Source organism: Phascolarctos cinereus, unplaced genomic scaffold (assembly GCF_003287225.1).
Source record: "Phascolarctos cinereus isolate Bilbo 61053 unplaced genomic scaffold, phaCin_HiC Scaffold_726;HRSCAF=1367, whole genome shotgun sequence".
Taxonomy (NCBI): Eukaryota; Metazoa; Chordata; class Mammalia; order Diprotodontia; family Phascolarctidae; genus Phascolarctos; species Phascolarctos cinereus.
Genome location: NW_027556098.1, coordinates 302184805 through 302198516, shown reverse-complemented (window position 1 = coordinate 302198516; position 13712 = coordinate 302184805). Strand labels below are relative to the sequence as shown.

General features: G+C 35.2%; 1 protein-coding gene across 1 annotated transcript in view; it reads left to right on the top strand.

Annotated features, from left to right (window-relative positions):
• Positions 1-13712, top strand: part of RDX (radixin) — a 92223-nt gene that overhangs the window by 67580 nt on the left and 10931 nt on the right. The window contains exons 6-10 of the mRNA XM_020996104.2: positions 1745-1828; positions 2049-2195; positions 5585-5681; positions 7722-7885; positions 13322-13452. Coding sequence (XP_020851763.1) covers positions 1745-1828; positions 2049-2195; positions 5585-5681; positions 7722-7885; positions 13322-13452 — 623 coding nt within the window. The remainder of the gene's footprint in view (positions 1-1744; positions 1829-2048; positions 2196-5584; positions 5682-7721; positions 7886-13321; positions 13453-13712) is intronic.

Here is a 13712-nt window from a genome sequence, read left to right as displayed (position 1 = left end):
ATGATTTGTTTTTTCATGGAAGAATAAATTTTGTTAGAGATGGGGAACTAGGTTTGGAATTTTTGTTCTATAATAAATCCATTACTTTTCTTTTGACAGTATGCCTAAATCGAAGTTATAGGCATCAGGTAGCTCATTGTCAACAGTGAAAGACTCATTCAGTTCTCTTGTTTAAGTTGAAAATAAATTTGGAAAATAGAACATTTCAAAATAACTTCTATTCAACAAACTGAATTTTTCTTTACTAGTTGTATCTGAAGTACAGGTAAGTGTTATAGTTGGCAATGCATTGGATTTGGAGTTAAAAGAATTGAGTTCAAGTCTTCTGGACTCCAGATGCAGCACTTTATCCACTGTCTCATTAAATGTTAATTTTCTTGAAAATAAGGCAAGTCATTCAATGTCTATGAACATTAGTTTCCTTGATCTTTATTATTAACTTTTCAATGTTATTATGGAGGCTCAGATGACATCATAAATGTAAAGCATTTTGTAATTGTAAATCATTTACTATGTCAGCATTTGTGGGCAGTTATTCTGTTTTATGTGCAACAAAGTTGATAAATTTGAAATTTAGTAATATTTTATAGTATAAACAATGAACACGAATCTTAAAGCATAAACCAAAATGCATATATTAATGAGAGCCTATTTTATTCAAGGGCAGATAGGTGGCGCAGTGGAGAGTACAGGCCCTGGAGTCAGGAGAACCTGAGTTCAAATATAGCCTCAGACACTTAGTAGCTATGGGGCCCTGGGCAAGTTGCTTAACCCTGTTTGCCTCAGTTTCCTCATCTGTAAAATGATCTGGAGAAGGAAATGGCAAACCATTCCAGTCTCTTTGCTAAGAAAACCCCAAATGAGGTCACGGAAAGTTAGACGAGACTGAAATGACTCAACAACAATTTTACTCAAGCTCTAACTTCAGAGTTAGTGTGCTTCAGGAAGAAGTCGGAAACCCAAAGTCATACTTTGGAAGGTCATAGTGGTGTTATACAAACCCTGTAAGCCCCCAAATTCAACAACAAATAACTGGGGGAGTAGGATTTGATGGTTCAACATAAGAGGTTTAATGGAAGGGGATGAGTCTATCCTGAATCCATGTAAAAAGAGGAGCAATGTTTTGGTCTAACTGATGTTCCTATAACCTCTTTTAAAAAGGTAGCTCTAAGTTTATGAGCACTTTCCTTGAGAACAGAATATTTTTCTCTAAGTTCATATATGTTTCCCAGAAGACTAGGAATTTTCTAAAATGTCTTCTACCTTGCAATTTAAAATTCTACTGCATTTGCTAACAGTGGTGTAGGAAATGGGAGTCACCAAATAAATACAACTTTTTTTTTGAGAAATTACTATCATTTACCCACTTTTTCCAAATAGACGTAAATCGTGGTGTTTGTACATGAATATTTTAATTAGAAACTAATGAACTATGATAATTTAATGTAACAAGTTTGGAAGCATATGTGGTTCAGTAATCTAAGAAGAGAACTGGGACTCAGGAGTAGTGAATTTGAGTGTATACTGTTTCACTTTTTTTTTTATACTGATAGGGAAGAATGTATGTTTTTTTTTTGGTTGTTCAATTTATTAATATGTAAAATGGTAGAAAGTGGGAGAGGGTCACAATAAACTACCTCTGATAATATCTTTAAAGAATATATGAACATAAATTCATAGTAGTTGAATGATTTTAGATGTGTTAAGTTATATAAGCTTTCATAGATTTTTTTTTTCTTAATAGAGTGTTGGAACAGCACAAACTGACAAAAGAACAGTGGGAAGAAAGAATACAAAACTGGCATGAAGAGCACAGAGGGATGTTAAGGTACTTCAATTTTGAAAATTTGTTTTCCCCAATTTTTAAAGTTTTTTTGGTTTTATGAAATTTGTTATTGCATCAGTTCTTCAGAAGGTATAATTTGTTTAAATTTTTAAAAATTATATCCTAAATTTTAGCAACAAAGTGAATTTTTCATTTTTATCTTGCTACTGTATGTTCAATTTGCCCTGAGTAAGTCTGTTATAATTTAGCATTATCTCAACAGGGAAGATTCAATGATGGAATATTTGAAGATTGCACAAGATCTGGAAATGTATGGTGTCAACTATTTTGAAATAAAGAATAAAAAAGGAACTGAATTATGGCTAGGTGTTGATGCTTTGGGTCTGAACATTTATGAACATGATGACAAGTAAGTAAATTGCATGCCAAACTAGTCATGTTTATCATAAGTAATTGTTTCTTTCTCATTTATTTCAAAAATGATTTTGCTAGCTGCTTTAGTTTGATTAAAGTTTAGTTGATGGCTCACTAAAATTACATTACACTCCTACTATGTTTTTAACCTATGTTTTCAGGTTTGACTTCTTTTCAGAGTATTTATGAAATGTGATTGTTCAGTTCACTGCCATAAATCGAGCATTTATGTTCATTCATCACTATTACTTTAGGGCAGAGTTGAATATAGTACACACTTAATAAATGTTCATTGAAATTAAATTGGACAAGTCATTTAAAGCTCCCTAGGATTAAATTTTCTCATCTATATGAGGACATAGGCAGCTAGGTAGTAGAGTAGATAGAACAATAGCCTTGGAGTAAGGAAGAAGCATTTTCACTTTGTTATCCTTTTATGAAGTGTTAAGCTGTCCTTAATGCAATTAGAGAGCCATTAGCCATTGACTGGCCAAAGATTAGTCTAACCCTGTCTTTTTAAAAGGACATACTTTTTTAAGGTATAAAATCAGTTTAAGGCATCTCCAAGGACCTTCAGTAGCAAAGAAGAAAGAAGAGTTACACCTGGCAGTCATCTACTGTAGATTCCTCATTTTTTAAGAGAAAACCAAGATAGCAAAATAGATTTACACAAGATTACACAGCTAAGTAGTGGCATGACTAAGACTATAAGCCAAGTTTTAATTTTAATTCCAGTGGTTTTTTTTTAAATACATACACACATATGTAATTTTAAGATGTATTTTTATTGACATCTTGTTTTTATATTTGACCTTATATGTAATGTTTTACACCCATAATTCCTCACCCCTGAAGGGATGAGGAGAAAGGTGCACTTTTTTATCTCTTCTTAGGGGCCAAGTTTGACCATTATAATTATACAACTTTGAGTTTCATTTTTATTTTCTGTGTTTTGTACAATACACATATATATGTATATTAGTGTTTCCTTGCTACTTCTACCAGTAGCAGAGAAGCACATTTTTATATATATAAAATACAAACCATTGTGTGTGTATGTATGTGTGTGTGTGTGTGTGTGTGTGTGTGTGTGTAATTTAGTTTTTTCATTAAAAATAAATTACATTTAGGCACACATTGTATAGGTAGAGAGACCCAGCCTTAGAGCAAGGATGACTTGTGCTCAAGTCCTGCTCTGACATATATTGGCTATGTAATGTTGGGGTGTTCAAGGAGGACTAGCCACTTCTGGGGTGCCAAGCTCCTTTTCAGAGCTGCTCATTTACCTTTGGTGTTAACCTGGCACTCAATTCTCATCTATGACTCCAAGAAGCTATAGCATGCCCAGTGGCTACATCTGGTAAACCAGTTTTGCAGACAGTCTGAACAAAGTTGAGGGGTAACCAATGGGCTTCAAACCTGTTAGTGCATTAGGGGGATGTCTACACCAAGCATGAGAAGACTAACCCAGCAGATGTGCTGATGAGAATAATTTGTTCCAGTGGCCATGAAGGTGACTGAAGTAGGCCCTGTGAAGAGTTAGAGCTTGGTCAGACATCAGAGTTGCCAAGGTCGTCCACTGCATCCCAGGCCATCGCCAAGTCTTGCCATTGGACATTGGTGACTGTGGAAGAGAGTGAGGTGGATGACTTTTGCAACTCTGTCTCACTTAAATCCAATTTGGATAGGAATATGATGTCCTTGGTCTTCAAAAAGGAAAGATAAACAACAACTTGTGATCTTGAGGAAGTTATTTAACATTCTTAGTCCTCTAGACTGATCTCTAAATCTTTAAATTTGAGAGGTTTTCATCTGCATTGTAGAATGAGTTTACTTATCTGAAAGTTCCCTATACCAGTGAAATCATAGGTCTGTTGCTATTCCAATACTACATCATAATAAAGTTTGAGAGAGAGAGAGAGAGAGAGAGAGAGAGAGAGAGAGAGCGAGCGCACAGAACGTAATGGTTAAAAAGGTGGTCTCAGAGTCAGGAAGTCCTAAATTTGAGTTTTACTTCTTGACACATACTAGCTTTGTGACCTTCTGCAAATCACTTAACCTTTCAGTATTTTAGGACAGGAGTTATTAACCATTTTGGTGTGTCATGAACCCTTTTGCCAATCTGTCGAAGCCTAAGGGGAATGGTGTTCTTTCTCAGAATAACGCTTTTAAGTGACTAAAATAGAATATGTTGGATTACAAAGAAAACCAATTATATTCAAATAAGGATGTACTTTTTTTCCCCATCCAAATTCATGGACCACCATGAAATCTATCCACAGATCCCATGGATGTTGGTCAACTCAAGTTAAGAATCTTTTCTCTGTGTAACTCTTTGAGGCCATAAGTTGTACAGAAAGTGGCAACCTGCATTGATAGAGGGATTTTCCTCATCTGGGAGCTTCTTATTCCAGTGAATTCGCAGGTTTAGTCCCTATCCCTGTCTTGCAACAGGAGACATGGAAGAAAATTAAAAGTATAGAGCAAAGAGCAATGACTTAGGAGGTAGATGCCTTGAGTTCTATTTATGGCTCTGCCACTTATTAGTTGTGTGATCTGGGATATATCATTTATTTAGTTTACTAAAACTGATTAATCCATTGGGTGAGCCTGATAGTACATAGAGTATTTTTCTTCTCCATTGAATGAAAGGAAGTGAATTTCTCAATCTCTTTGGGACCATGCTGGATTTTTGTAATGGCATTCAATTTCTTTTCAGTTTTTGCTCTTTCCATTTAAATTGTTGTTTTGTTTAATGTTGTTATAGCTCTGCTTACTTCATTTTGCATCTTGTACTTTTCTATATTCTTCATAATCATCATTTCTGACAGACCATTAAAATTCTGTTATATTCATGACTAGACTTTGTTTGGCCATTCCCTTATTAGTGGACGTGTGTGTGTGTGTGTGTGTGTGTGTGTGTGTGTGTGTGTTTTATTTCTATCTCTTTGCAACTACAGAAATTACTTTATGAACATAAAAATTCAAGCTATGTCAGTAGCATGTTAATATGTATTACTGCCAATTAAGATATCCTAAAAGTCTGGAGCTACAAAATTTATCCATTCAGGCTGTAATAACTAGTGCAGTTATTTCACCTGCATATGTGCTTATATTTCACACTTCATATGGGATTAAGTTCAAATTCCTATTCTATCACTTTATAAACTTTGATGCCTTGAGCAAGTCAGCTGATCTCTCTGAGATTCAGTTTCCTCACCTTTAAAAATCGGGAGTAATAGTACTTGTACTGCCTACTTAGTGGGTTAATGGAAACATGAACTGCTATAATGTATGTAAAGTATTTTGGAAACCTTAAAGCACCAGATAAATGTCAGTTTTTGTATGTGCCCCCTTGATAAAAGTCTACTTTTCATTTTAAAGATTGACACCTAAAATTGGTTTTCCCTGGAGTGAAATCAGAAATATTTCATTTAATGACAAAAAATTTGTCATAAAGCCGATTGACAAGAAGGCGCCTGTAAGTAAAAATCTTGTCCCTCCCTATGTATCTTTTACATTTATGCTGAATTGTTTCATGCCTACTATGTGTAAGTCACTATGTTAGGAAGTAGGGAGAGAGGGGTTATATGTGTAAGATGTAGACAAAAATGGAGCAGACTTAGCCCTTAAGGAGCTTCCATTTTACTTTGAGGATACAATAGGTACATAGATGAGAAAACAGACAATATGACCAAAGTAATACAAAATTCATAATGGAGAGAACGCTACACCTGGGTCTATCAAGAAAGGGCTAGTGGAAGAGATGGCATCTCAGCTATGCTCTGTAGAGAGTATAAACCAGGGGAAAAGAGTAGGGTGCGCATTCTAGACTTAAGGGATTACCCTGTGCAAGGGGGTGGAGGTGGGAGATGAAATGTTGTATACAGTGAACAGCTTGGAAGCCAATTTTATTGGAGCATACATCAAATGAAGGGGAGTAATATGAAATAAGACAGGAAAGATAGGAAGCCAGATTGTGAAAGGCTTTCAAAGCCATGCTGAGTAGTTTGTATATCAGACTAAATAAAGCAATCATAGACATTTATTAGGTGCCTACTGTGTGCCGTAGAGAATTGTGCTAGTTATGAGGTCTATAGGCAGAAAGGATAGCCCTGTTGGCAACTGTGGGGATCAGGAAAGGTAGAGCTTGAACTAAAATTTGAAGGAAATTAGGGATTCTCAAAAGTGGGCATGGAATATGGCCATTGTAAAGGCACAGGGACTACAAACACGGTTATGTGTAAGGAATGGCAAGAAGGCCAGTTTAACTAGAGTGCATGAAGAAGAAGGATATATAATAAAGCTGGAGAGGTAGGTGAGAGCCAGATTATAAAGGGCTTAAAATATTAAACAGAGGAGTATAATAAGATCTTCGTTTTAGTAATATCATTTTGGCAGCTTGAAAAAAAAGTGGATTGGAGAAGGACGGAAGTATGAGACCAATTAAGAAGCTATTGCAATAATCCAGATGAAAGGTGATGAAAATATCAATTATGGTTGAAGCTTTGTGAGTGCACAGATTTGAAAGATGTTAAAGGAGGATAAATGAGACTTGGAAATTGATAATGGGGATGGAGAGTGGTGAGAGGGGGAGAGAGGAGAAGCCAAGGATGGTTCCAAGATTATGAAAATATGTGGTGCCCTCCAAAATGATATCAAAGAAAAGAGATTCTCATTTATTAAACTTCTGTTTTCATGGTCTAATATTCTCAATGGTGAAATCATTTTGCCTTTTAAATTTTATTGAAGGGGTATGTAATATAGATTTAAATTTAATTGAGCAATATTTGTTGGAATAAAGTCAAAGTCATGTAAAGAGGCTGTTAGTGGCATTTGAATAATGGTTGAACATAGATCAATTCATCTGAATACTCAGTTTAAAAATTTTTTGTGTGTAACTGTTTTGTTGACTATAATGCAATCCAGGTATTGATCATTCATAGTATTTTTATGGTAATTTACAAAATTGTAAGTTATAGACTTACTTTTTAGGTGTTAATGTAACTTGAAGACTTGAATTTTAAAAATTTACAGGCTGGAGCATTTAATTTTTTAAGTTGTAGCACCTATTCTGTTGATGAAATAGAACATCAGAGCTGAACATTATGAAGACATAAATATCCATAGGGAAAAAAGCAAGGATTCAATATTCTTTGACATTTTGAGTCTGCAGTAGATATTTTTGTGAATGAGTAATAATTTAGTTTTTACATTGCTGGGGAAAAATCCCAAACAATTGGGACCAAGCAGAATTGAGTCTCTCAGTTATAATGATCAGGGACTGAGAGTTACTTTTGGAAAAGTAGAGGGCAAAACACAAATGGGACCCAATATGTGACTCTGGAATTTAAAGGGAATCATTTATTATGGGGCATTTACCATGAGTCCTGTGAGATTTCAGCTAATTTCCTAGTTAACTGTTAAACTCTCATATTAATGTGTCAACATTTAGTACATGTTTTTGGTGATGGACTATCCATTCTATGGAAGTTGTTAATTTAAAATAATTTATATTTAGGATTTTGTTTTTTATGCACCTCGTCTGAGAATCAATAAACGGATTTTGGCGTTGTGCATGGGAAACCATGAACTCTACATGCGAAGAAGAAAGCCTGATACAATTGAAGTACAACAAATGAAGGCTCAGGCTAGAGAAGAGAAACATCAGAAGCAGTTGGAAAGGTATGAAATTTTGCAGTATGTAACTTTTAATTGATACTTCAAATTTAAATTTTATAGAACATTTCCGTGTCATTGAAAAAGTTATGTAGACATATGAATGTTCTAGAAGTACAACCAAATTCTCCTTTAAGATACAGGTTTGTAATTATAAAGTTTGAAATCTCAACACGTAAGGATTGTGAGAGTAGCCTTTTATAACATCACTGAATTGGTTTCCCTCTGCCCTCTCATACAATCCTTGTTGTTCTACTGTTGAATATCTTTTTGGAAGCATTAAAGATCTTCAGCTTGTTTTACTCGTGCTTTCCAGGTAATAGTTTTCAATAATTTTCTGTCTTTTTGTGCTACTATAAAAACTCACCAGATAAGTCATAGTATAGAGTTGAACAACAGCAGCACTTTCTTATAACAATAGTAATTTCCAAATATTGTACATTTGGAGTTCTTTAACAGAAGTTAATTATGCTAAATTGAGACTTTTAAAGTAAATGGTTATTGGTGAAGAAACCCTTCACTAATTCTGAATTTGCAGACTAGGGTTTGAAGTTAATCTTTGCTAAAGGAAACCCTTTCTTTAAAGTCCCTCATGGGACCCACTAGGTTAAGAATTTTGTAAGTCTTAATTTGAATTAATATATGTGTTCAGTGGTAATGAGACTGCATTAGAAAAAGTCTATACATTTTTTTAATTACTTAAATTGCCCTTCCTATCAATGACTCCCAATTATTGAAGTTTCATTGAAATGCCAAATATCTCTTATTTTCGTAAGGAAAAGCATTAATTTTGTCACAGCTGACTTGTACTTTGCTTTAGATAGAGAAAAATGATGACGTAGTAAGACTTAAACCCTACACTAATTGACTTTAAGTCACCCAACTTTTATCCAGAATAAGGTCAAAGACCATTTGGAGCATACTTCTGATAGCCTTGAGGGCTCAAATGTAGGAAGAGAGAGGGCAGGGTATTGATTTTCTATGCTTTAGTGTTCTAATATATGCTTACCCTCCCAAACATACCCCTCTCCATAACCATTATTATACTAGCTGTTGCGTCATGAAACCATTTATTGTACCTCTGATATGTATGCTAGGTAACTTCTTTGTTATAGTATGTACATTAAACATAATAGAATCTCAGAATTGCAAGGACCTCAGATGGCAGAGGCCATCAAATCTAAGCCATTTCTTAACAAGGATTCTCTTCAAAACATTTTTGACAATTAAATGTTCTTTTTGTCTTTTTCTGGGACCCACATGGGGTGAAGAGGGGAGGCAGAAATCTTTTGAAATAGCCCATCTTCCACTTTTGGATGACTTATTGTTAGGGAAGTTTTTTTTCCCTCTCAGATATCAGTCCTAAATTTGCCTCGTTGTATCTTCCATCCATTGTTCATAGTTCTGATCTCCAGGACCAAGAAGAACAAATCTAATCCCTCTTCCACATGATAGGTCTTCAAATAATGGAAACAGCTGTTGTGTATCATCTTGAGTCTTCCTCCGACTATCCCTAGTTCCTTTTGTGTGATGCCTTTCAACATCCTGGTTGCTCCTCTCTGAATACTCTGACCCCTCTCAGTGTCCTTCTTTAAACGTGATACACAGAAACCAAAACACTTATTTTAGAGATGGTCTGACCAGGGAAGAGTGCATGGTATTATCTTATCTACTTACCTTACCATCCATTTCTGGAGATTACATTAGCTTTATTGTCTATTATGTTACATTAACTCATACTGAATTTGCAGTCCACTAAACCCTTGTATCTTCTTGCTTTTTGGTGAGGCAGTCGGGGTTAAATCACTTGCCCAGGGCCACGCAGCTAGTAAGTGTCAGGTGTATGAGGTCAGATTTGAACTGAGGTCCTCCTGACCCCATAAACCCTCATAACTTTTTAAGAAAAATAGTACTTAACCACAGTTCCCCTGTTTTGCAAAATTGATTTTTTTAGCCCAAATTTTATTCATGTCTTCCATAAATTTTCCCCATGCAATCAAAACACTGTTGGCTAGGAGTCTTACTATAGGTAATGATGATGTTGATGATGATAATAGCTAAGTAGCATTTATGTATAGGAAGCAGCTAGGTGGTACAGTGGATGGAGTGCTGGGCTTGGAGTCAGGAAGACCTTAGTTCAAATCCATCCTTAGACGCTCACTAGTTGTGTGACCCTGGGCAAGTCACTTAACCTCTGTTTACCCTAATCCACTAGAGAAGGAAATGGCAAACCGCTCCAGTATCCTTGCCAAGAAAACCCCATGGGCACTATAGTCTGTGGGGTCATGAAGAGTTGGGTGTTACTGAACAACTGAATAACAAGAAGCATTTATCTGGCACTTTAAATATGTAACTTAATGTTAACCTCACAACAACCCAGTGATATAGATGCTATTATTATCTTCATTAAGTGACTTACACAGTCACATAGTAAGTTTCTGAGGTAGGATTTGAACTCAGGTTTTTTGGACTCCACATTTAATCTCTCTCTGCAGTACCTTAACATCATGTATAAAATGATTATGCATATGGGATTTGTATCAGTTCTGCCTCATTCTTAGCACGTGATTATTGGCCTGGCTTCTTTTATGGTCACGTATTTCTTTGACAGTATTGTTTATACTACTTCTACTCATTCATTTGATTTTGTTTTTTAACATTTTAATTTAATATTTATTTTTAACAACCTCATTCATTTTTAATATGCTGCAGCCTACTAACACCCGCCACACAACCTTATATCTTATTAAATTTGGCTCAATATCCTAGACTGTCAAGACTTTTAAGGTCTTGATTCTGCCTTCCAATATGTTAGCTATCCCTTCCAGGTCTGTGTCTTCTTTAAAGTTGATCAGTGTGCCATCTATGCTTTTATCCAGGTCAATAATAAAAGGCTCAACAGCACAATGCCAAGCACAGATCCCTGGGCCTCTCAACTAAAGACTTAAAAAAAACCCCAAACAAACAAAAAACCCTCCAACTTGTTGATGACAAACCATTAATGATTACTTTTTAGGTCTTGGCCGTTCAACTCATTGAAGCTCTCTAGCCCGTATCTCTCATCATGAATTCCCAAGTAAATGTCTATGGAACTCTCCAGATCCAGTAATTTAATAACTGTTGTCAAAGAAGGAAATATGGTCTGACATGATTTGTTTTTAATGAATTCATGCTAAATCTTTGTGATCACTGCTTCTTTTCCAGATGTTCATTAACCATCAATTTAATAATAGACTAGAATTATGCCAGGATAACTAGTCAGATTCTCTAGCCTATAGTTTGCAGGAGCCCTTCTCTTCCTGTTTTTGAAAATTGGGACACTTGCTATTCTCCAATCTTGTTGTACCTCTCCCATTCTCTGTGGTTGTTCAGAGATTATTGACAGTGGCTTAGCAATGTCATCTGCTAGTTTTTAGTACCTTAGGATGTAGTAGTTCATCTGGGCCTAGTGATTTGAACTCATCAAGAGCAACAAGGCATGATTTTATTCTCTATCTATTTTGGTTATGAACTTCCTGTTATCCATTTTTGTTCTGTCCTATCTAGTCTCATTGTCATTTACAGAAAAATAGAAGCACAGTAAAGAATAGTGCTGCTCCTCCTCTTCATTATCTGTATCATTTGGAATTGTTGGCTTTAATTATCACCTCTATCTAGGTAACTCCCAAATTTATATCTTTATACCTAACCTCTCTCCAAAGTTCTAGTGCCATTTCTACCTCCCCATTGGTTATTTTCACCTGGATGTGACATTGGATGTGACTCAGTCAAACATATCCCAGACTGAACTTACCCATCCTCTCTTTCCATATCCAAACCTAGGATCCCTTCTCTATTTGTAGCATGGAAAAAAGAAAGACTTGGGCTCCCATCTTGGGGTACCTTATTTATTGTGTCCTTATGCAATTCACTTTACCTTTCTGATTTTCAATTTCTCATTTCTAAAATGAATGTGCTTTACTGAATGATCACTAAGGGCCCTTCCAGCTCTAAATGTTTGAAAAATCAATGAAAAAAGGCCTATGTTGATGTCCTAACATCTTCCTGGTCATTAATTTCACAAACTCAAAGTCAGTTTTTACTTTGATTATCCTTACCCTTACATATACCATCAGCTTTCATATCTTCTTACCTAGACACATAACAATGTAAGTTTGTTTACTTATAGCTTCTTCTCCATTGCACGTTTCATGTTGCTTGGCCAGTAGGTCAGTGTGTGCTACTAATGTACTACTGCAATCCTGTTAATATACTTGGAAACCTTCAGCCACTTCCAGCTCCCTAAAAAATAAAGTATAAATTTTTGATTGCATTAAGGTCCTCCATAGTTTGACTCCAACTTATCTTTCTAGTGTCTTGTTCTACTTCCCTAAAACATTCTGTTTTAGCCAGACTGGACTTTTCTTTGTCTTTTACCTTTGTCTTGTCATGTCCTATCTCTGTGAATCTATCTACTTTTCCTATCCCCTATGCCTATCCCCTTCCCTTACCTATTGCCAATTACTGATTTTCTTTTAGTGCCCATCTCTTCCCTTCACCTGATCTGCCTTCCCCCTTTGGGTGAAAATAATTTTCCTCTCAAATTTCTTAAATCACTTTTTCTAAACTTTTCTTTTGTACTTCAGTTTCCCTTGTTACCACAGTTATTATGCATATGTATTTCCTCCATTAGCTAGTAAAATTCTTGAGTATTTTCTGTGTTTGTATTGTATTCACCATTGTATCTAGCACAGTGCATTCTACATAATTGTCTAATATATAGTGAGGAAATTGAAGACAAAATGCAAGAGAAGTAGAATCATTTAGAAACAAATGGGCACCAATGGATGACTTAAACTAGTGTTTTTAGTTTTCTTTTGTGATTGAATTAGAACTCAGGTTGAAATGTTGAAAAACAGCCAGGATTTTTGTGTTAAGAAAGCTTTGGTTTGTTTTGATTCCTAGCAGTTTAGAAGCCTAGTCAGTACTTCGAGTTTGCCAGTTCTGTTATTGTCAGAAACCTACAAATACCTAAAATTATTCCTTCACTTTTAGGCATTAAAACCCTTGTAGTTTACTTTGATACTTTAATACAGTACTAGGACTATATTCTACTAATCTGTTCAAGACCATGGAATCCTACCTTACCTATGTGTTTCCTACAAGCCCTTGCTTCTGCTTTTTCTTGTGAATAATTTCAAGTGAAAATTAAGTCACAGTGAACATGAAAGTTTTTTTGCATGGTCTTATCTTCAAGACTTTAAACTTCTAAATGTGCTGACTGGCTTAAGATTGATGTCACTTCTGTAACAGCTCCCCTTTCCACATTCAAAAAAGCATTTATATATTTCCCCTAGCTTTAAATATAAAGTAGCCTTCTTGTTTTGTTGTTTTCCATTAACAGCTAAATATTTTTAATTCTAATAATTGATTTATAGTAATGTAGTTGCAACTCTTTTTAAGGGCACAGCTAGAAAATGAAAAAAAGAAGAGAGAAATAGCAGAAAAGGAAAAGGAGAGAATAGAGAGAGAAAAGGAAGAGCTGATGGAACGTTTAAGACAAATTGAAGAACAGACAATGAAAGCTCAGAAAGGTAAGTTTCTTTGAAAAAGGCTATAGCATGGTTAATTTAATAGCATATCTGTAGACTTTACCACTGACTTTTAAAATTAGTTTTGTTTACAATGGTGTCAGTTTTGTCATTTTTTTCAAAGTTAAAGCCTGCTCCAGGAATAATCTGTTTTCCCCCTAAATTCAAGGTTAAAAGGACATAACTAGAACACTATATTCAAATCAGATTTCTTCAGTATACAGCAGAAGGCATGCTGTATTCTAAAAATATATTTTTATCAA